Source organism: Bubalus kerabau, chromosome 14 (assembly GCF_029407905.1).
Source record: "Bubalus kerabau isolate K-KA32 ecotype Philippines breed swamp buffalo chromosome 14, PCC_UOA_SB_1v2, whole genome shotgun sequence".
NCBI lineage: Eukaryota > Metazoa > Chordata > Mammalia > Artiodactyla > Bovidae > Bubalus > Bubalus kerabau.
In genome coordinates, this window is record NC_073637.1 from 5,304,215 (window position 1) to 5,324,542 (window position 20,328).

The 20,328-nt window shown below is 46.7% G+C and overlaps 2 protein-coding genes across 4 annotated transcripts in view; one reads left to right on the plus strand and one right to left on the minus strand.

Annotated features, from left to right (window-relative positions):
* The window catches only part of AGO2 (argonaute RISC catalytic component 2), a 95,046-nt gene extending 83,320 nt beyond the window's left edge, over nt 1-11,726 (plus strand). For all 3 annotated transcript variants that reach the window (XM_055545677.1, XM_055545676.1, XM_055545678.1), the window contains one exon: nt 58-11,726. In XM_055545677.1, coding sequence (XP_055401652.1) covers nt 58-166 — 109 coding nt within the window. In that variant the 3' untranslated portion in view covers nt 167-11,726. The remainder of the gene's footprint in view (nt 1-57) is intronic.
* A 3,411-nt stretch (nt 11,727-15,137) lies between these two features.
* On the minus strand, nt 15,138-18,465 carry CHRAC1 (chromatin accessibility complex subunit 1). The gene is made up of 3 exons (XM_055545707.1): nt 18,232-18,465; nt 16,326-16,452; nt 15,138-15,769 (listed from the first exon to the last, which is right to left on the minus strand). The coding sequence occupies exons 1-3, from the start codon at nt 18,376-18,378 to the stop codon at nt 15,648-15,650; spliced, it is 396 nt and encodes a 131-aa protein (XP_055401682.1). The 5' UTR covers nt 18,379-18,465; the 3' UTR covers nt 15,138-15,647.
* Nucleotides 18,466-20,328: the final 1,863 nt, after the last annotated feature.

A 20,328-nucleotide genomic window follows, 5' to 3' on the forward strand; every position in this document is an offset into this window, starting at 1 on the left:
GCATTAAAGGCTGCACTCTCTCTCTCTACCCACCCCCCCCACCCCACCCCCCCGCAGTGCTGAAGGAAGCCATACCTCCGGGCAGAGTAACGGACGAGACCATCAAGCGCTGGCGAAGGCGGTGCAGGTCCACCAGGACACGCTGCGCACCATGTACTTTGCTTGACATGTTCAGTGTTTCCGACTGTGTACCGAGTGGGATTCACATGAGACCAGCTACACTCAGACCAACAAATGCCCAGCCCTTCCGTGACAGCCAGCATCGAACATGACACGTCATCCATTTTAGTAGATTCTCCATTTTCCAGAATGCCTTCCGTCCCAGATTTCAAACTTGGATTTTGAACTGCAGACCTGTATGAGACCCCCATTGTCGTAGGAAATATGGTTTGCCAAAATCTTATAAGCTGCTTATTGAAATAGAGTCCCATGTTTCCTAAAAATCTCCTAAAACCAGTCTATGAACTCAGGGCTTTAAAACATTTTTAATTTATTTGGTCATTCAATCAATTTACTTATTTTTAACACATGATTCTCTATGAAATTGATGGGCTCAAATTAGCTGTGAACATTCTACGAGAGTGAAAGCAACACAAAACACGTTGTGGTTTTAAAGCCTTGAACATTCTGACGTTGTCACTAAAGTTTATTTCAGAATGATGCCGGCGTGCTCCTGACCTGGCTCCCACCAGCTGTCCGGGACCCAAGGGCAGGGGCCAGGCAAGACGCCCGGGGTCTCTCGTTCTGCCACCGGCCGCCTTCCGCTCAGCTCGAAGGAGGGCGTGGTGGCAGAAGATGGGCCGTGTGTGTTTATAACATTTACAGGTCCAGAGAGATTGGCAGACAAGTGCCATTTTAATAAAAAAAAAATTATTAAAAAAAAGAAAAAAGACAATATGCTGACAGTCTAATCATAAGAGCTGTCCTATAGGACTGTGACATTTATTTTCCAAAGTTTCTAAAGAATACGGGTCTGTGGTGATAAATACAGTACAATCCTTTTTCACTGTTATGTCTTTAATGTAAGAGAAAAAATATATATATCTGGTTTGCAGTATTAATGTGGTAGATAGATGCTGTTTTTCATTTTATTGACTACGGGGTGCTTCTTGTGATCTGTTCAGCATATCAAGAGAATTCTGAAGCCCTGACCACCCCTTGTGGTTCTCAGTGCTGAAGTGCAGGAGTATGCGGTTGACTCAGAGTGCCCGCGGCCCGCCCCCGCGTGCTGAGTGCCCAGCCTGGACCCTCGGGGGGCCTGGGTGTGCTCCCAGCAGTCGCTCCCCCTTCCCCACCCCCTCCCCCTCCCCTCCGTGTGTCGCTCAGCCGATTAAGCACAAATGGAATGTATGTGTCCTTCCACTCCCGGGAACGAGTCCGTGTAGCAGCGTGCACCTCTCTGCCTGTGGTTTGTTAGCCAAGCGTCGTAGGATCTATGCACTGAAACTAGAGAAGGCTGTTGGTGGCCCTCTGCCGGGCGCGAGGCCCGTGGTCTGCGCAGGAGCGCTGCCCGTGGCGGGAGAGGCAGGCCCTTCTGCTAGGATTTGTGTCCTGGCCCCAGACGTGGTTTCGCCAATCGAGAGCCGTCGCACTAAGAGGAGTGTTGTGGGCGGCTCGACGAGCTCCGCTGCGCTAAGTGGGCTTTCTGTCCTCGCAGGCAGCTGTCACAGAAACCAAATCCACGATCAGTACAGAGTCCAAGAAGGAGACGAGCCTTCCCCTAGCGCTGCGTCGTGTCTGTAGGTTTCCTCGGGCCCTGCGATGGCCCCGCCCGTCCAGGCCCGCCCGACACTGACCTCTGGCGCTGGGGTGTCTCCTGCTGGGCTGAGCGCCTGCCTCCATCTTGTGCAGGGGCTCTGAGGGGCCAGGAGGGGTGGGGACACGCTGTGGGGGACGCTTGGCCTGGATTTTGGGGGCAGCGACAAAGGGATGACTATTATTTGTATCAATATATGCTCAGAGTGGTGTGTGTGTGTGTGCGTGCACGCACACCTGTGTGCACATGTGGGTGTCTTATTAATGGCATTAGTCTCTTCTTGCTGTATCTTTTTTTTTTTTCTTTTTAAATGACAGAAGCCTCTGCTTAAAGAAATGTTGCAATTCCCTGTCATTTTATTATCAAGTGGCACTTTCTCCTATTCCGAGGGACACCAGTAAAGTACACTCTTGGCTTAAATTACTGGGAGCATTCAAGCAAAGGAGGGAATCTATTCACTAAAATATTTTTAAAGTCTTCAATGAGGTTAGTTTTCAGCCATGTTCAGTATCATGTAGAACTGTGTCTCTCCAAGGTATGTTTTACCACTTGCCACAGGATCTTGGGAGGTCGGGGTGGCGCTGGTAAAAAAAAACTCAGTTTCCCGCGCTCGCTGCCGAGTCAGAGCCTCCAGGGCGGGTGGCTGGGCGTTGAGTTTGTTGCCATGAGCCAGGGGCTTGGGCTGCCTGCAGCCTGAGAACGTCTGATCTAGAACCTAGGAAGCTCCCCCAGGCACCCCTTCTGGCAGTGCAGGAGGACATCTTCCTGAGCTAATGCACTGGGGAAGACTACAGGCTGGCAGAAAATGAGACCTAAATTCTTTAAAAAAAAAAAAAAATCATTTTGAAGAAAAGTTTTCTTTCTAGAGGGCCAAAGTACTTTGAGAAGGGTACTTTTTACAGCCCTAGGCTTGTTTTATGAAATTTTTACTAAAGAGCATTCATAAACCAGACGTCTCCAGCTGGGGTAGCTACATACCTTGGTGCATGTCTGATGGTTCAGAATTCAAATGGCTGTAGTTACAGTTTCTCAGGTAAAGAACTGTTTCCCCAAATTCCTACCAATCCCCCCATTATTAAGATAAGTTCTGAGACAGCGTGAAACCTCAGAGTACAGTAGAGTGAGTTCAAGCCCTGCTCACATGGAAGCCGAGAGGGGCCCCTGCCTGTCTGAGCAGGTCATGCCCACCCCACCCAGAGTGACCTCGAGGCCACCCCGAGAGGGGCTCCGGGCACCTCCAGACTCCGCCCATGTTTGAAGGGTTTCCTGAGGTCTGTGCAGGTTGCAGAGGTGGCCGCTCGCTGGCGTTGCCCCACCCCACTCTAAAGGAAGGTGTGCCTTGCTTTAAGCAGACTGAATGTGAAAATTGTGATGTAGAAATCTGGATTCATTTGAAAGGAAAACTGGGATTTATCTCATCTCTTTAGAAGAGGTGTCTGAATTAGATTCTTATCCTGGTACTCTTCCTAATGTATTTGGTAACATTCACCCGAAGAGAAGTTAATGTAGTCCCCTCCCTTCACTACTTCCTAGTCTGTTCGACGGGCTCTCGCCCTGATTGCTAAGTGATGAAAGAAACCCAGGGAGTGATGTGGGTCGCCATGAGGAGAGCCCTCTGGCCCTGCTGAGATGCCATCCTGCTGCTGGTGTACTTCCTTTGATAAGCTCAGATGTCCCCGGTTCAGATACATTTTGTAAAAACTGGGCATACCTGTACCTTTAGAAAGGGATTGTTTGGGTTTTGGTTTCCTGTTTCAAAAAGTCTTCACAGATACACTTGATACTACATTTTAGGGTCTGCCTCTTCTTTTCAAGATTGTGTTGCTTTTTGGTAGCATTCTCACACTCCGTGCATGGGTGTTTGCACCCTGGAACCACGAGACATCCCTGGCCACTTTGTGGCCTTCCCCGGGAGGGCCTGGTCAGAGGTGGAGTGATCTCTGTGTGCTGTTGGCCGCAGTCAGTGCTGTGACTGATGTTTACCCCAGCGTGTGCTCCTTAAAAGAGACAGTTCAAGTTCAGTTACTACAGCAGGGTTGTGGGGGGTGGGTATTGATATATATTGTACGTTACTGTTATTGTTGTTAAATGCAAATGTTGCTATTTATTTTTTTTTTTCCTTTCTGCTCTGGTTTGATTTGCCTGATAATGGATATTCCCGTGCATGTGGTACCTGGTGAATATGATAGAAATTATTTCCCCTAACTTTTATAAATTACCTGATGTTTACCTTCGAGTTTGCTGGATGATTTATTTTTGAAAGCCACAAATGTAATTTTTCTGGATGAATTGTTTTTCTTATATATGCAGCGGTGTAATTTTGCATTGATCTGCAGGGTGATTTAAATTTTATTTTTACAAGGCAGTTTTTCAGGCAGATTATATATTTGATACAATACGTTAAGAGTAGGCCAGCCAAGCGTCCTGCAGCGGGGAGACCAGACTGCCTCGAGGAGGCCTCTGGAGGCCGAGGCGGCTTCTCTCGGCCGCTCGGCGCCAGGCAAGCGCTTGGCTTGCTTCATGGAGCCATCCCTCGGGATCTGACGGAATCCTTGAGTGGGACTTTGATCTGTTGGACAGTTCAAAGGATTTTTTCATGGGCATTTTCCTACACCTAAGGCAGTTCCATTAGGAGGAGCTTTAGAAGCTGACATAATCCAGACAGTGGACAATCCCAGTGGCCCGGACAAGCCATAGAATTTCCCTGTGACCTTTCTCTAACTCATCTCTCACGCTCATGAGAAAAGGAATGTACAAATAAATAGAAACTTCCTCAGTGTTCATACACCTCACTTTCAGAATGCAGATACCTTATTTATATTTAAAGCCCTCCCCCAAAGCAACCAAGACTATTCTCTCTAGCTGCCGTGCCAGCAGTCACGGCTGCAGTGACGTTTCTCAGTGTAGACACAGTGCACGTGTGACTGTGTAATAGGGCTGTCCGTGTTACACACACATGCTGACTTTTTGTAAGGAAAATTTTCAACTCAAAATAATTGCACTGATTTTTTGACAGCTTCCTTTTTATTATGTCCAACTTTGCATCTGCTGTACTTGTTTGAAATGATTGTAAATAGACTTAGGATAGCAGAAATGGTGTGAGACAACGCGTTGCTTTGTTCAGTGACTCTGCCATGTTTTCCAGTGTTATGTGTTAGAGCTGTGTGGGCTGCCCGCTGCCCTGCCCCCTCTGCAGCCGTGTCTGTGTGTGTGTGCGTGTGCGTGTGTGCGCGTGCGTGTGTGCGCACGCGCATGTTGACCATTCATGAAGGACAAGTTAGCCTCTTCGCCGTCTTTTTCTGGAAGGAAGTTTGTGGTCTGTCGGAAGGAGAGTGTGCTCCCTCCTTGTGGTCTGAAGATTTAATTCTAAGAGGATTAGTTGTAAATTCCTTGAATACTTCTGGTCTGTTTAATTCCTTGTTATTTGCCATGACTCCCTAAAGCATTTGCTTCTACCTCCGTCCAGCATTTGACAGCTTGGAGAGGAAGTGTCTAAACGGCCGATGTTACTAGCGAGTCAGGGTCCCCTTGCTTCTCTTGGTCGGCCGTCATTTGAAAGCCATGAAGTCGCTGTTGTGTAAGAACTGTCCTCTGTGGCTTAATCCGTAGATGCCAGGCAGACCTGGACCCCAGTGCTGTCCGTTCCTCCAGGCCTCGTGCGTTGGCCAGATAAGAAGTGTGGGCTCCAGCCCAGCGTGTGATTCCACTTGTGGGCGGGCTCCCCAGTAGCAGACACACAGAGGAGCTTTCATACCCACGCCAGCCAGTCACCTGAGTGTGTGTTCCCGTCACGTTGACGCCATCTCGGCGCCCTCACTTAACGCTTTTTTTTGGATGTTTTGCCATTTTGTTGTCTAAAGTGAATGTATTGGCTTAGCCATATCACTACAGAAGGTGGTTTCTCATAAGTACCTTTTAGTATAAAAATAAGTAAATTAACGCAGATAAAGGCTACCTCTGAATTCTCAATAGGTTCATGTTTGCTTTTAAGCTTAGCTGTCCACACTGAAAATAGCCAAAATGTTGCCTGAAAAAACAGAATCGTGAACACCTCTCTGTTCAGTTCTGGCTTGAACATTGCGTGCCATACTGTGAGCCCCCGGGCAGTCCCCTCCCCGCACCCGGCCGTCCGGGTGGACCAGGGACTCCTCAGGGCTGCCCGGCTCCGACGTGCTGGGACCCTCGGTGGCCGGCAGGAAGGAAGCGTGAGGGCCCTTCTGCGCCGCCCTCGGGTGCAGGGCCGTGGGCGGCGGGGCCTGGAAGGGACCCGCTGTCCTGGCATTTCCCTGTCCTATCTGATGTAAGGAAGCACTTTTTCTTTCCTGCTTTACTTATGAATGGATTGAAAGTGGCTCCTTCTCTCTTCTCCCTTTTTGTACACTCTATAAAATCACAAAGGTGCTTAAACACCAACTCGCGTGCAAATAGTTCTTTCACAGCAGCTGCATGGTTTCAAAGTGCAGTGCAGGTGTCAGTGACCTCTGACCTGGGAGCCCTCGAGTGCTGTCACTCCATACTTTAAACCGAGCCAAGGTTCAAAAGCAAAATGTTCTGTTCAAATCCAAGGCCGTTTGTTGAGAGGAGCAAAGGGGCCAGGGCGGCAGCATCCTGAACGGGCGGCGGTTCCCGCTGCCGGTGCCCCAGACTGGACGCCCCCTGCGGGGCGGCTGGCCTGGGAGAGCTTGACATCCTGTGTGATTTACCACTTTGCCATCAGAAATGTGCTGTGCCCACGCGCTGCTGTGGGACTATCGGGCTCACCCTCTGCTCCTTAGCATCTTTTCTTTAGGTTCCTCATGTTCTCATCTTCAGAAGGTGAGCATTTGCTCCGAAGTCTGGAGGGACAGGCATCTGGGTGGGAGGGGGCGGCTCCGAGCTCCTCTGGACGCGCCTCAACCTTGACTTTGGCCCAGAGAGGTTCCAGGGGCACCGTTAGGAGGAAGCCCTTGCCTTTCACACCACGTGCCGTGCTGTAATTCCCAGAGCGCCAAGTGCCCGTCGCAGTGTTAAGAATGTGCAGTTCTGCAGTCGCGCTGTCCTACAGGCAGACCACCCCAAGGGGCGTGGGCGTGGGCGTGGGGGTGCCTGCGGGGGTGCCCGCAGCATCCACCGACCCGCCTCAGCCCAGTGGCTGCTGGGCTCTTCAGTGACTCAGTTTGCAGCCAGAATCACAGGCAAGGTTTTCCAGTGGCCCCCTGGGGTTCCAGCATGGGCCTGCTCCTTCCTCGCCACCTTTGCGCTCATGAAAGGTCACTAAAGATGAGGGAACTGAAGGAGATTATTGGTGCTTTTGTTCACACGTTTCTGTCTTACTGGTTGATGTGAGAAATGCAGTGTGTTAGACCTTAGATGGCCCTGGTGGTGTGACTGAGGGTTTGAGTCCTCACCTTCAGACAGTCAGAGGAGGCTAGTTACAACTTGCTTGAAACTAGTTACAACTTTCTAGTTACAACTTCCTTGGATGTGAGTAGTTCAGAGTTAAAGCTAAAACACCAAATACTGACTACCCCCACCCCGTGTGTCTCTGGGAACCTCATTCGTGTTCAGGCCAACCTCATTCAGTACTTCTGGAATCTTCAAGGTCCTCAGACCTGGGAGTCGATCCCAGGATCGACTTGACAGAACTGGGTGCGTGTAGGGAGCGCTGGGTTCCTCTGGGCTCCGGAGATGCTGGCAACAACCCTAGGTGTGGGCGAGGGTGGCCCCTCACCCAGGAGGCAGGTGGTGCCCAGGCCTCCCTGGCCTCTGGTGGTGCCAAGTGGAGCACGTTCTGGAGGCCCCATCTCAGCCTCTGTGCCTTTCGCGTCCAGTCCTCGGGGTCCTTTCGGAATCGCATCAGGGCTGCGTTGTTGTTGGAAGGAAGCTGGCCCTCTGCCCTAGAAGCTGCTTCTGCTCCTTGGCTCCCACGGACGGTCCCGTGCAGGAACCACTGGGTTCTGGCTGGGGGCTCCTCCCAGGCCCTGAGCACATCTGTCCACAGCACCTCTCTGTCAGTCAGGCGCTGACCGTGACCGCCGGCCAACCTGGGGGTTTTGCTCCCAGTCACTCGTCGAGAATGTTGAGTGTTAACGGAACGAGACTGTTTTCAGGAAGGAGCTGGAGCTGGCACTGTGTCTTTGTGAAACGCGTGTGAAGACTCGGAGGTCAGGTGCCGGGGTGCTCGTTGTGGTGGTTTGTAACGTGCGGGGAGTGGTGTCACCTGGAGCCGTGCACGCAGGACTCAGGCTCTGCCACCTCGAAGACGTAGGTTTTGGCTCTGACTTTTCCAAGCCAGGTATTGAGTCGAGCAGATTTCTTGGCTGATGGTCCAGTTAAAAGCCACCCTTCTCTGTCAGTGGATGGTTTTAAGTAGGGGAAATGACCCAATGTTATTTAAACTTAAAAGGCCTTCTTGGTGGCCACTCTTGGTCCTTCCCTCTCCCCTCACTCTCCCTCCTGAAAGGCAGAGGCGCCAGCCGGCATGGGGGCTGGACAGCAATGACTTTGGGTTCCTCTTCAAAGCCGGATACACATGTGACTAGAATCCTGGGAAGTCTGCAGTTTAGCACTAACTGAAAGTTGCCTCCTGAGTTTGATCGTGGATTTTAAATGTAGTTGTTCAAGGTATCAACTCATGTTTTGTAATTATAGAGGCAAATGAGTGTTTACTTTTTAAAGAGTTTTAAGGGAGTAATTGTGAGTTTCTGTGCAGCAAAGTGGCTAATTACTCATTAAACATAAGAATGTAGTGTCTAAATCCAGATTTTTTCTTACCTCTGGTACACTTTAGATTGCTTACCTAATATGTATTGAGGGGTTTTTGACCCTGAGTTTTATCAACTTTTCTAGTTTTATTTTATTTTTATAAAATAATTGAAAAAACCAAAAATGAATTCAAAAGTTCCATAGGTAGATCTTTCCCCTTAATTTCCCCCCATGCAAAAAAAAAAAAAAAAATTTAGAAAGACATTTTGAATCAAAATGTATTATGACCATGTAAAGTTTACTGTTTTCTAAGAAGCTGAGCAGCTAAAGGGCCTCATTTCAGGTGGTACTGTGCGTGCCGTCTGCGGACGCGTGTGCCCATGCGGTGGGCCTGCGTGCGGTGTCTGTGCTTGGTGTAGAGACCGTGCAGTGCTGTGGTGTAAATGGGCAGTTCCTGTATAAACTAGTGTTTATATGCATTGGCCTCTGTATAACTTTTCATTTGCTACATGAATTGTAAAATTAAATATGAAATTATAGTACCTGCTAAATATGATTCTGAGGCTTCCTGTCCTTGTCTTTTAGTTTAATACCATTCTGTGTGTTTTGAGGATGTTCCATGCTTGCATGATGCTAGGTGGTAACGCCACTTTAAATTAAGCCTTAATCGGATATTAAATTTGTAAGTTTCAGAGTATGCAAAAATATTAGGCAGAATGAGTTTAAACTGTTCAGATCAAGATGCTATATCTTAATTGAGCAAGTCTTTTCTCCGGAGTTACAAAGGGAAACTTTCACTGATCCAGCGCTCGCTCGCTCTCTGGTCTGGCTGCTGCCATTGCTTGATGAAAATGGACCATTGTGCATTTCTGTGGCAGTCGGTCAAAGACCTGTTCTGAAAGTCTTGAGACTTTGTCAGGGTTATTTTTAAATGTTTGATTTTTTTTTTTTTCCCTCCAGTTTGAGATGTTTTTATGGCTGATGGAGAGTATGATTTGGGTATAAATCTTTGCAGACCTGCTCATGTTCTAAGCTTTCTTCAGGTAGTGCCACCTGTCATTGTTTCTGCTTACGATTAAATGGGTTTTTGTTTTTGTAAAAGCATCTTAAATTTAGACATAAAATGGAGGGGACCCAGCTTTCTTTACAATGTGGATCTACCTCAGTTAAACAGTTGGGTGCTATTTACTAAGCCTGTCAAACTAAATTGGAAAAAGTAACAAAAGAGTGAAATATATAACTCCACACAAAGCTTGAAAACATAATTTCCGTTTATTTAATAATATTTTTATTTATTTTGTGCCTTTCGTGTTTAATCCTAATACATTGAAAAAATCAGTATGAAATTAAATATTTTATATTGTACATGGGGAGAAAGAGCCCAATTGGCCATGGAATCTGAGAGATCACCCCAGCTAACTACTAACACATATTGGAATCCCAACTGCCCTCTTGTGAAAAGAAAAAAATTATGCCCAAGAGCAAATATGACATTTTACAAGCAAATTTCAGACTCTTCTATGCATATATTTGTAGCTATCACTTCATTTTCTGTGCCAATGAAGGGGCGGCCAAAACAGCTCACACACACTCTTGTCCTTGCTTCTCTCATCACGCGGGCCCCCACCCCCGCCCCGGGCATATTTTATAAGTTCATTTCATAAGCAACGGATGGACTGTTGTCGATTGAGTCTCTCCCGACCTCCTGGTGGGGGTGCTGATAGCCATCGACCGAGGAAGGGAGAGCCCTTGGCTGTGGGGGAGGGGAGCAGGGGTGCTGCGCAGCACCCCAGGATTTCTGTGAGTTAGGAAAGCTTTCTGGCAGGTGAGAAAATAAGATAGATCGATGACTTTCCATGCTTTTATATTTGGCAGTTTACAAGTCTAGACTTTTCCTACTATGGCAATCTTTTTTAATTCTTTGGAGGTAACACAATATTTTGGAGTCTTAAGAATTTGATTTTATACCAATAAGAAATAAAAATTAGGGATCTTTCCTGTAGTATATAGTTTTACTATTTTAAAGAGATCTCTGAATTTTACAAGAGAACCAACATTCCTTAGTGGCAAAACTCTGAAGGTTGATTTGGGAGGCTTTTTGCTGCAGGATCTCAAAAAAAAATTGGGATGATTCTAGTTAAATGTTTTTTAATTTTTAAACTTCCATCAGGTCAATACGTAAGCTATATTTTGTAAAGAGTAAATCATCCTTTAGTATGCTGCATGTAAAGATCAGCATTGTTGCACTTTCTCAATAATAATAAATGCCCTACAATTGGCTCATCAGTAAGCATTTTGTTTTTTACCTAACAAGAGTACTTTGGGGCAGGTGATTAAATTTATATAGGTACCTCAAGAAAAAGAACCTGAATATGCTGCATTTTGTTTCTTTAGCTTGTATATGTAGCATTTTGTTCTGTTCTTATTTTTTTGTTTAGATATATGCTTTTTGGACCCCAACAGGCTGTTGAAGAGATCTTAAAGTTACTCTTGTAGGGTTACAGTATCCTTTTTTTTTTTTTTTTTTTTAAACTTACTGCAATATCTGGTTCAAAGGTTGCCCACCAGGAGATTAATACTTTACCCAAATACACCTGAGAAAAAGGATACCATGTTTATAAGCAGACAATAGTTTCTAATCCTTTCTGTTCATGCTGCTTTCTTAATTCTTTTCTCCATATCACCAAGAGGTTGGATGACTTACTTCTAAGGTCAGACTTAAACATCATGGCATCTTAATGTTTTCAACACAGACCTCACAAACTCGCCATTGAGTAAAGTAGCATGACCCTAAAGGTGTTGCTGGCGCTAAGGAGCCGCGTCCATCCGGGCTCTGAAGAGCCGGTCTCGACACTTCTGTGTTCCCAGCACTCACCCTAAACTGAACAGACGGGGAGTGGTCTTAATTGACAAAGACTAAACTGGTGAAGAAAGCTAAAGGCTGAGACACTGAGCATCTATGGTGGTGTTTAAGCTTAGCTGGGTCCTTTCGAGTTTGTTTTACAGCTTACTAGGTTAAGTAGTTTGCACTATTTTTGCAATAAATCCATGGAAAACCTAACAGTTATTTGTTTTGTTTCTTATTGTGTGTATATAAACTAATACTAAAAAGTTTGGCATAGTGTTTTTTTCACCTCCTTACATAACCTTTAACATGCACAGAATGCTGTAAATCTGATAAAATATGATGTGAATGATATTTTATAAAGTTATTTTGTATGGTGTCAATTTTGTTTTGCCTCATTGTACGTCAGCAAAAAAAAAAATAAAATTCCTTGTATTTACACCTGCCTCTCCCAAAGACCTTCTGTTACTCATGTGTTTATTTGGGGGTTTCCATCCACACAGGTTAAGATTCCAGGCCTCTGAGGTAGAAACACCCCTTGGGCGACACAAGTCTAGGGCCTTATTTTATACGTTGGGCCCCTTGAGAACTGGGAGTCTGGGGATAAACCTAGGATTGAACCGGATGGAACAAATGTGGCATCCAGGATGAGGTGGGTGTTCCTCCTCTAGCAGCCGTGAGAAAGGGTGAAGTAAAAAGTCATTCAGCTAAACCCCAGTCAAGTGTGAACCCCTGAGCTCCATGCTGTGTGGGATACAGCTGACCGCATCTGGGGCCTGAGCCTGGTGGGTGACTCACCCTCTGCTCGGTGGCCTCCCTCTGGGCTGTCTGACTTCTGTCTGTACTGGAGAGAATACGTCATATTGAGAGATAAGGAAGGTAGGATTAAGAAAACAGGAAACTAGCTGAGAATCCCTAGGACAGACACTGAGCTAAAGCAGGCCAAAGTTTGTGTTTTAAAGCTATTTTTTTATTTTTAAGAACAATTAAAAAAATAATATGCGTTCACTATAGAGAATGTAAAAATTCAGATAAACATAGAAATGTTAAATTAACAGTAATCACAACCACACAAAACCTGTACCAAATATTTATAGGGCTTTATTTCTAACAAAATGGGAAATAAGAAAAATTTTTTCAGATTTTTAAAAAGGAAAAAAAAACGGGGGGAGGGGCAAAGAACAGGAAGCAACCCAAGTTGCGAAGTATCCATTCACCTGTGGAGGGGGCAAACAAATGGCACATCCATACAAAGGACGCCTTCTCAGCAGTGAGAAGGAATGGACTGCTGGCACTGCAAGTGCACCACGCTAAGAAGAAAGCTCCGAGTCGAAGCCCACATACTGTATGAGTCCATCTATACGACACACGTGCTGGGAGGATGAGTGCGCAAAGCGTGGTCTGTGGGTGCAGTGTGGCCTGCTGTGTTCTTGTATGGCATACAAACTAATAATACTGACTTTTACATTCTTAAGTGGTTGTAAAGAAGTCAAAAGATTCCATGAACCATGAAAATCATGCAAAATTTAAGTCTCAGTGTCCATAAAGAAAAGTTTTCTCAAGTACAGGCACGCTCATTCCTTTATGTGCTGTCTGTGGCTGCTTTTGAACTAGTAAGAGTCGTCTAGTAGTGAGAGATTCTGTAGCCCACAAAACGGAAAAGTATTTCCCTATCGCCCTTTCCAGAAAAAGTCTGGGGCTCCCACTGCCAGGGCGTAGGAAGGGAGCACTGTGCCTCAGTGGCGGCAGTTACATGCCTGCCTCTGTGAGAGCTCAGGACTGCACGCTGGGGCTTCCCCGGGGGCTCAGTGCTAAAGCATTCACCTCCCAGTGCAGGGGACACAGGTCTGACCCCTGGTCCAGGAGGATCCCACATGCCCATGTGCCATGACCATTGTGCCTGTGCTAGAGCCCGGGAGCCACAACTGCTGAAGCCCCAACAGCCCAGAGCCCGTGCTCCGCAACAGAGGAAGCCACTGCAGTGACTGGCCAGGCGCCGCAGCTAGAGAGCAGCACCCCCGTTCGCCACGACTAGAGAAAAGCCTGTGCAGCAACGAAGACCCAGCACAGCCAAAAATAAATAAAATTATTTTTTAAAAAACCTGTACATTTAAAAAGTGGATTTTAAAATATTTTAATAAAATTTAAAAACAAGAGGGACAGAAAACAGGAGCGACTGCCTGGGGATAAGGTAAGGAACTAACTTCAGGGGGATACAGAGGAACATCTGGAGGGACAGAATCGTTCTGTATATATTGACTGCTGACACGACCAACAGAATGGACATTAAAGGATGATTTTACTGGATGAACATTCAAACTCAGTTTTAAAAAAAGACTGAAAAGGCACGAGCTAAAATATACTTTAAGTGAATAGAAATAGGGCTTATGGTTTTCTCTTGTGGATAGTAAAAACAATTACTATGAAGGAATAGTAAAAAATGATGGAGATCTTCAATAATACAAAATGCTTTGTAATTCTTTTAAGATAGACATGCTTAGGCAGAGGTAATATTTCTTAGTGTATTTCATTTAATAATGTGATATGAAATTTTTCTCCAGGAATAGAAGTATTATAAAGTGCTTATTTTTGGACTTCAGTGGTTAAGACTGCATGCAGGCTTCCACTGCAGAAGGCTCAGGTTTGATCCCTGGTTGGGGAACTAAGATCCCACATGTTGGCCAGCCAACGCAGGAGACCCAGGTTCGGTCATTGATCGGGAAGATTCCACAAGGCTCAGGGCAACTAACCCTGTAAGCATAGCTACTGAGCCCATGCACCTAGAGCCCTGCTCTGCAAACAGAGAAGTCACCACAAGGAGAAGCCCACAGACCGCAATAGGAGTAGGCCCCTCTGGCCACAACCAGAGAAATCCTAAGCATAGCAACCAAGACTCAGGGCAGCCAAAACTACATTAATAAAAAAAATAATAATAGAGGGTTCTAAAACTAGTTCCATAAAAAAGTTTACTATAAAAATATATACAGCTTTTAAATCAGAACTACAATGAGGTATTATCTCACACGGATCAGAAAAAGTCTACAAACAATAAATGCTGGAGAGGGTGTGGAGAAAAGGAAACCTTCTTGCACTGTTGGTGGGAATGAAAACCGATAATAGCCACTATGCAGAATAGTATGGAGATTCCTTAAAAAACTAGGAATAAAACTACCATATGACCCAGCAATCCCACTATTGGGCATATATGCTGAGGGAACCATAACTGACATACACCCCAACACTCACTGCAGCACTGCTTACAGTAGACAGGACACAGCAGCAACCTAGATGTCCACCGGCAGATGAATGGATAAAGAAATCGTAGTACATACCCACGATGGAGTATTGCTCAGCTATAAAAAGGAACGCATTTGACTCAGTTTTAATGAGGTGGACAAACCTAGAGCCTATTATACAGAGTGAAGTAAGTCAGAAAGAGAAAGATAAATATTGTACATTAACACATATATAAGGAATCTAGAAAGACGGTACTGAAGAACCAATCTACAGGGCAGCAATGGAGACACAGACACACACAAGAGACTTGGACACAGCGGAGGAGGGAGAAGATGGGATGATTTGAGAGAGTAGGACTGAAACATATACGTTACCATATGTAAAATAGATAGCCAGCGGGAATTTTCTGTATGACACAGGAAATCCAAAGCTGGTGTTCTGGGATAACCTAGAGGGGTGCGACAGGGAGGGAGGTGGGAGGGAGGTGTAAGAGGGAGGGAACGTATGTATATACATATGTATATGTATACCTGATTCATCTTGATGTATGGCAGAAACCATCACAATACTGTAAAGTAATCTCCAATTAAAAATAAAATGTAAAAAAAATACAGCTTTTAATTAAAAAAAAATTTATTTTACAGTTTAAAAAAATGCAGTATTTGGATGAATACAAAGTTAGATTGTCTTGAAATACAAAAATCCTACCTACAGACTACATATTTAGCTAAAACAGGATCTAGCTGTTTACAAGAACTAATTTCAAAATATACATATGTGAGTCTACACAACTGGTATTTTACAAGTTCTTGAAAATCTATCTTCAAATTAGAAAGTTAAGCAGAGTCCCTCTGCCTCTGGAGCTCAGCGCTGCAGAAGGGCTTTGCCTTCCGGTACGCAGCCTGCTGGCAGTCCCCTCCCACTCCAGCAGTGTGGGCTTGGGGAAGAGAGGCTGCTGTCTGGGTTCCCTTCCTGTTGGCTATTTATGGCAGAGGTGCATTATGCTCAGTCTCAGCCAGGGAAGAACATAACGTACGTGAAGTCTCTGAAGGGTGGACAGACTAACGCTTGCTTCACAGCCAAGGTGCTAGTCCAGGAGGGTCCTCACCAGGTTCATCTTTGGGGTCAGGATTCCACTTCGTCGTCCTCACTCTCATCGTTGTTATTCTCCTCCTCCTCCTCCTCTTCTCTCTTCTCTTTAAGCATTTTCAGATATTTACTAGCTAAAATCTTCTTTGGTAATATATCTTAAAAACATAAAGCTAACATCAGCAATGCAAATTTCAAAACGTGCTAGTCCCTGCTATGACCTCTAAAACAGGTTCCAAGACGAGACAAATTTCAGACTACACTTCTGGGGTGAAATAGCAGGAAACTAGCACTGCCTCCTGACTAATGCTAAATACCTGTTTCTATTTCACTGATTGCAAACTATGCTCTTCTCTGTGCTGGTAACTACTGGAAGCAACCCTGTCCAACCCACCGGACAAAGCGCTGGCCCCGAGGATCACCTTAAGCTTTTTTTGTTCCACCACAACAATGATGAGTTTCTGTTTCCCCGTCCAAGTAAGGAGGAGTCTGAGGGGTGGGCCTGCCCAGACACCCTTTGCGGGTTGCCAACTTAATTCGTGCTCTAGGTAAACCGCATTACAAACATACTCAAATAGACAAAACTAAACGTGCCAGGTAAACTGTGGCACCTGGAGAAAGCACCAAAATGTCTATTTCAGTGAAAGCAGAAAATGAGCAGAGGAAAAGCTATAATTACTATTTTTTAACCAGAACATTTCAAAAGTGAAGTACCTGCAAGAAACTGAAAAGTTTCCGACTCCTCTGCAGTATTTGATAAGTCACTATAGGTGAGTGCTTTCTTTTCTTTTCCACTGCCATGTCTGTAGGAATAGGTGGCGAGATATTGAACAAACAGTTCCTAAAACAAAATGAAAAAGTAAAACTAAAGGTGTGCTTTGAAAACCTACCACAGACCTCACTTTTTAATTACATTAAGTTTAGATGATTGCAGATTATCCTGGTTCATCAAATTATAGGAGAAATAAATGGAGAAAGGAGAAATATGAGGTCAGGAAGAGAGTAAGGCTGAATTAAAGTTGGCAGGAAAAGAGATTTCCTAAAAGTTTTATTTCTAACTTACAAAAAATATATAAATATAACAATAAATCATAACTGTTTAATGCCCAACCTCTACAGTTAAAGAGGGGCAAGAGACCATTCAAAAATTCTCTGCGCTCAGGAACACATATTGTGTATTCAATGTACATTGTGTAGGGTGGTCCCCCTACAACCCTAAGTCAACAACCTGAAGGTAAAAAATGATTAATTTCCTGTTCTACCCAGATACCTTCCCTAAGGCAACCACCTGAAATGAGCCTCTCTGTTTTATTTTAAATCCATCTAATTGAGTTAGTAAGGGATTAAAGAAGTAACTGCAAAACTCAACTCCTTAATATCTACAGAATGAAATGGTACAAATATCCCCAAACTACTCAAATTTCCTACTTCCTTTAGCTCCAGCTTTGACCAACACACCCTTGGGACACTATCTACCCAACTAACAGGGATGGAAAATGGATTCCAAGTAAAGTTAAAGACTGAAGCAGAAACCTGGCCAAGGGTTAAAAACAGGAAGGTTCTGGCCTACCTAGACCAAATCAAGAGACAGTTATTTGGGCCTAAAACTTCAATTCTGGCCCAGGGTCCCTACAGTCAAAGCTATGGTTTTTCCACTAGTCATGTATGGACCATAAAAAAAGCTGAGCATCGAAGAATTGATGCTTTCCAACTGTGGTGTTGGAGAAGACTCTTGAGAGTCCCTTACTGTACAGCAAGGTCTAACCAGTCGAACCTAAAGGAAATCGACCCTGAATATTCACTGGAAGGACTGATGCTAAAGATGAAGCTCCAATACTTTGGTCACCTGAGACGAAGAGCCGACTCTATTACAAAAGACCCTGATACTGGGAAAGACTGAAGGCAGAAGAAGGGGACGACAGAGGACGAGATGGCTGGATGGCATCGCCGACTCAACGAAACTACGGGGGACAGAGAAGGCTGGGGTCCCGCAGCCCACGCGGTCGCCCAGAGTACTCGTGTCCTGTACAACAACTGGGCCCAGGAGACTCGGGACAGCGTGGGCAAGCGGCCACGCCCGGCCGCACCTCCTGAGGAAGCCGCGGGCCCTCTCCCTGAACCGTTTAAGGAGCTGGGGCCCAAAGCCACGAAAAAGACCGGAAGCGACAAAAGGAGGGGAGGTGGGGGCCCTGGTACAGTGACGCTGGAGGAGGGGACATCAAAAATCGCCTACGCGCCCCAGCCCAGACCTCCCCCGTGCGAGGGACGGCGGGAACGGGGTGGGCGTGGCGACAAGGGCGCGAAGGACGGCGGGAGCGGAAAGAGCGGGCGGCGAGGCGCGCGAAGGAGGGCGGGAGCGCAAAGAGCGGGTGGCAGGGCGCGCGAAGGAGGGCGGGAGCGGCACCGGGGGGTGGGGCGAAGGGCGCGCGCGGGAGCTGGGGCGCGCGCGATAGAAGAGGGGCGTAAGGCGGCCCGCAAAAGAAAAGGGGCCGCAGCGCAGGGGCCCGAAATGGACACGGCAGCGCGCAGGGCCCGGCGGGCGGGGCGGGGCGCGACGGTTTCGGGCGGCACCCACCACCGTCCCCGGCTCCTCAACTCCTCCCTGCGCGGCCCGCCTCACCGTGGCCTTGGCGGTGAGCACCAGCGCCTCCTGGTTGATGCTGGACACTTCGGGGGAGCTCTTCATGATGACCCGGATGCGGGATAGGGGCAGCGACACCAACCGCTGCTCCCCGCACTTATCCTTGCCCACGACCACGTCCGCCATCTCTGCGCCCCGCCCCCGCGGCGGCGGCCGCAGCCCCTACCAGCCGCAAGGTGGCCGGCCTACACGGTCGGTGTAGGAGAGCGACGTCCCACTGCCCCGTGGGAGTTGTAGTGTTGGGTGGTGTGGCGGCGGGGGCGGACTACAAATCCCGTGATGCCGCGCTCCCCCCGCGGCTGTTCGCGCGGAGCGGAAATGCGACCTGAAGCTCAGGCGGGGCGGGGGCGGCCGTGGATGGGGAGTTCGGCCTTGGGAAGAAATTCCGTGAAGGAAAATAGCGTGGAAAGAGAGAAACTGGGGCAAAAAGGTAGAAGGCTGGGCAGTGAGGAGAGAAAACTGCCCTACTGATTAGAAAGCAATCTGCCGGGAAAAAGAGCCGCAAGGCAAAGGCCCTGAGGGAGGACCCTTTTAGGAAGGGTAAAATGACCGCTCTGTGGGCAGGTGTGCTAGGTGAAGTCCGAGAGGTAGCCAGGGGCTAGGCCCTGTTGGATTTTACTCTAAGAAAAAAGGGAAGTGCTTGAAAGATATCAGAGGGATGATGGGATGTGTCGTAAGTTTCAGAAAGATGCCTCTGACTTCTGAACGTGAATAGACCAGAGAGGAGTCACAAGGATAGAGAGATTGTAAAGGTGGAGGCAGAGAGATTGTAGAATTGAAGGTGATTGCAAGTGAGGAGTTGGATGCTAGTGTGACTGAAGGTGTCGTGAGTTAGGAATGGTAGGAAATAGCCACGTAGATAGCGGAGAAGGCAATGGCACCCCACTCCAGTACTCTTGCCTGGAAAATCCCATGGACGGAGGAGCCTGGTAGGCTGCAGTCCGTGGGGTCGCTAAGAGTCGGACACGACTGAGCAACTTCACTTTCACTTTCATGCATTGGAGAAGGAAATGGCAACCCACTCCAGTGTTCTTGCTTGGAGAATCCCAGGGATGGGGGAGTTTGGTGGGCTGCCGTCTATGGGGTCGCACAGAGTCGGACAGGACTGACGTGACTTAGCAGCAGCAGCAGATCAGATAGAGTCTTGTAAAGCATGGAATTCTTTCCAGAAGAGTTGGGAGGCCCCACTTAAATTTTGCAAGGAATATTCAGGTGGCCATATGTGAACAGGCCATAGAGGAGTGAGAATGGAAGAGTGCAGGTAAGAAGCTGTTACAGGGATGGAGAGAGGTGGTGGAAATAGTAGATTTGGGGGACCTAATTTGAAGATAGAGCCAACAGGTAATCTCTGGAAATTCAATTAACTATCAAGAAGAAAAAAGATTTTATTCAAGCCAGAGGATTATAAGGGAGAAGCAGATTCTCAGAAAGCTCTGAGAGCCCTTAATACCTATTAGAAGTCAAAGGCATAGTAGGTACATTTTCAAGACAGAGAATTGTACATCAAAATGACATACTGATGTTTTACAGAGTTCACCAAGGATACACAACCCAGGTAAGCATGTGCAAAGCAAGTCACATGACCCCCTAAAGAGCTGAGAAAGCACAGTGTTCTTAGAAGAAGTTCAATTCTAGCGTCAAAAGAAAGGAAAAAAAAAAGTTGATCTTCACAGTTGAGCAGGCACTCCTGCCTTTGAGGAGCTGTGGTGAATATGTAATGCAGGTGCACACTGCACATCAGGGAGAGAAGGAGGAGGCCCAACAGAATTTAAAATTTAATTGTTTCCTTTTCTTGCCATAAAATGCAAATTTTACTTCATCGTCTTGCTAAGTGAAAGGATGGTGGTGAAAGGATTGCGTTAAAGGATGGTGGTGCTGTTTACTGATCTGGGGAAGCCTGCAGGAGGAGCAAATTTGGCAGGGGTGTGGTTTAGAGCAAATTAAGTCTTAATTTCGTTGAAACACTAGTGGCAGTGTTGACTGGCCGGTTGGCTATTCCAGCCCGGAGTTCAGGCTGGAACAGTGAAATACAGACCACCATTGTCCAGGTGGTAATTAAAACCAAGGACCTGAATG

Coding starts and splice junctions, on each gene's coding strand:
- CHRAC1 (XM_055545707.1), bottom strand. CDS start 18,378: ATGGCGGACGTGGTCGTGGGCAAGGATAAGTGCGGGGAGCAGCGGTTG. Junction 16,453..18,231: donor TGCTCACCGCCAAGGCCACG/GTGAGGCGGGCC, acceptor ATTTTGTTTTAG/GAACTGTTTGTTCAATATCT. Junction 15,770..16,325: donor AACTTTTCAGTTTCTTGCAG/GTACTTCACTTT, acceptor TATGTTTTTAAG/ATATATTACCAAAGAAGATT.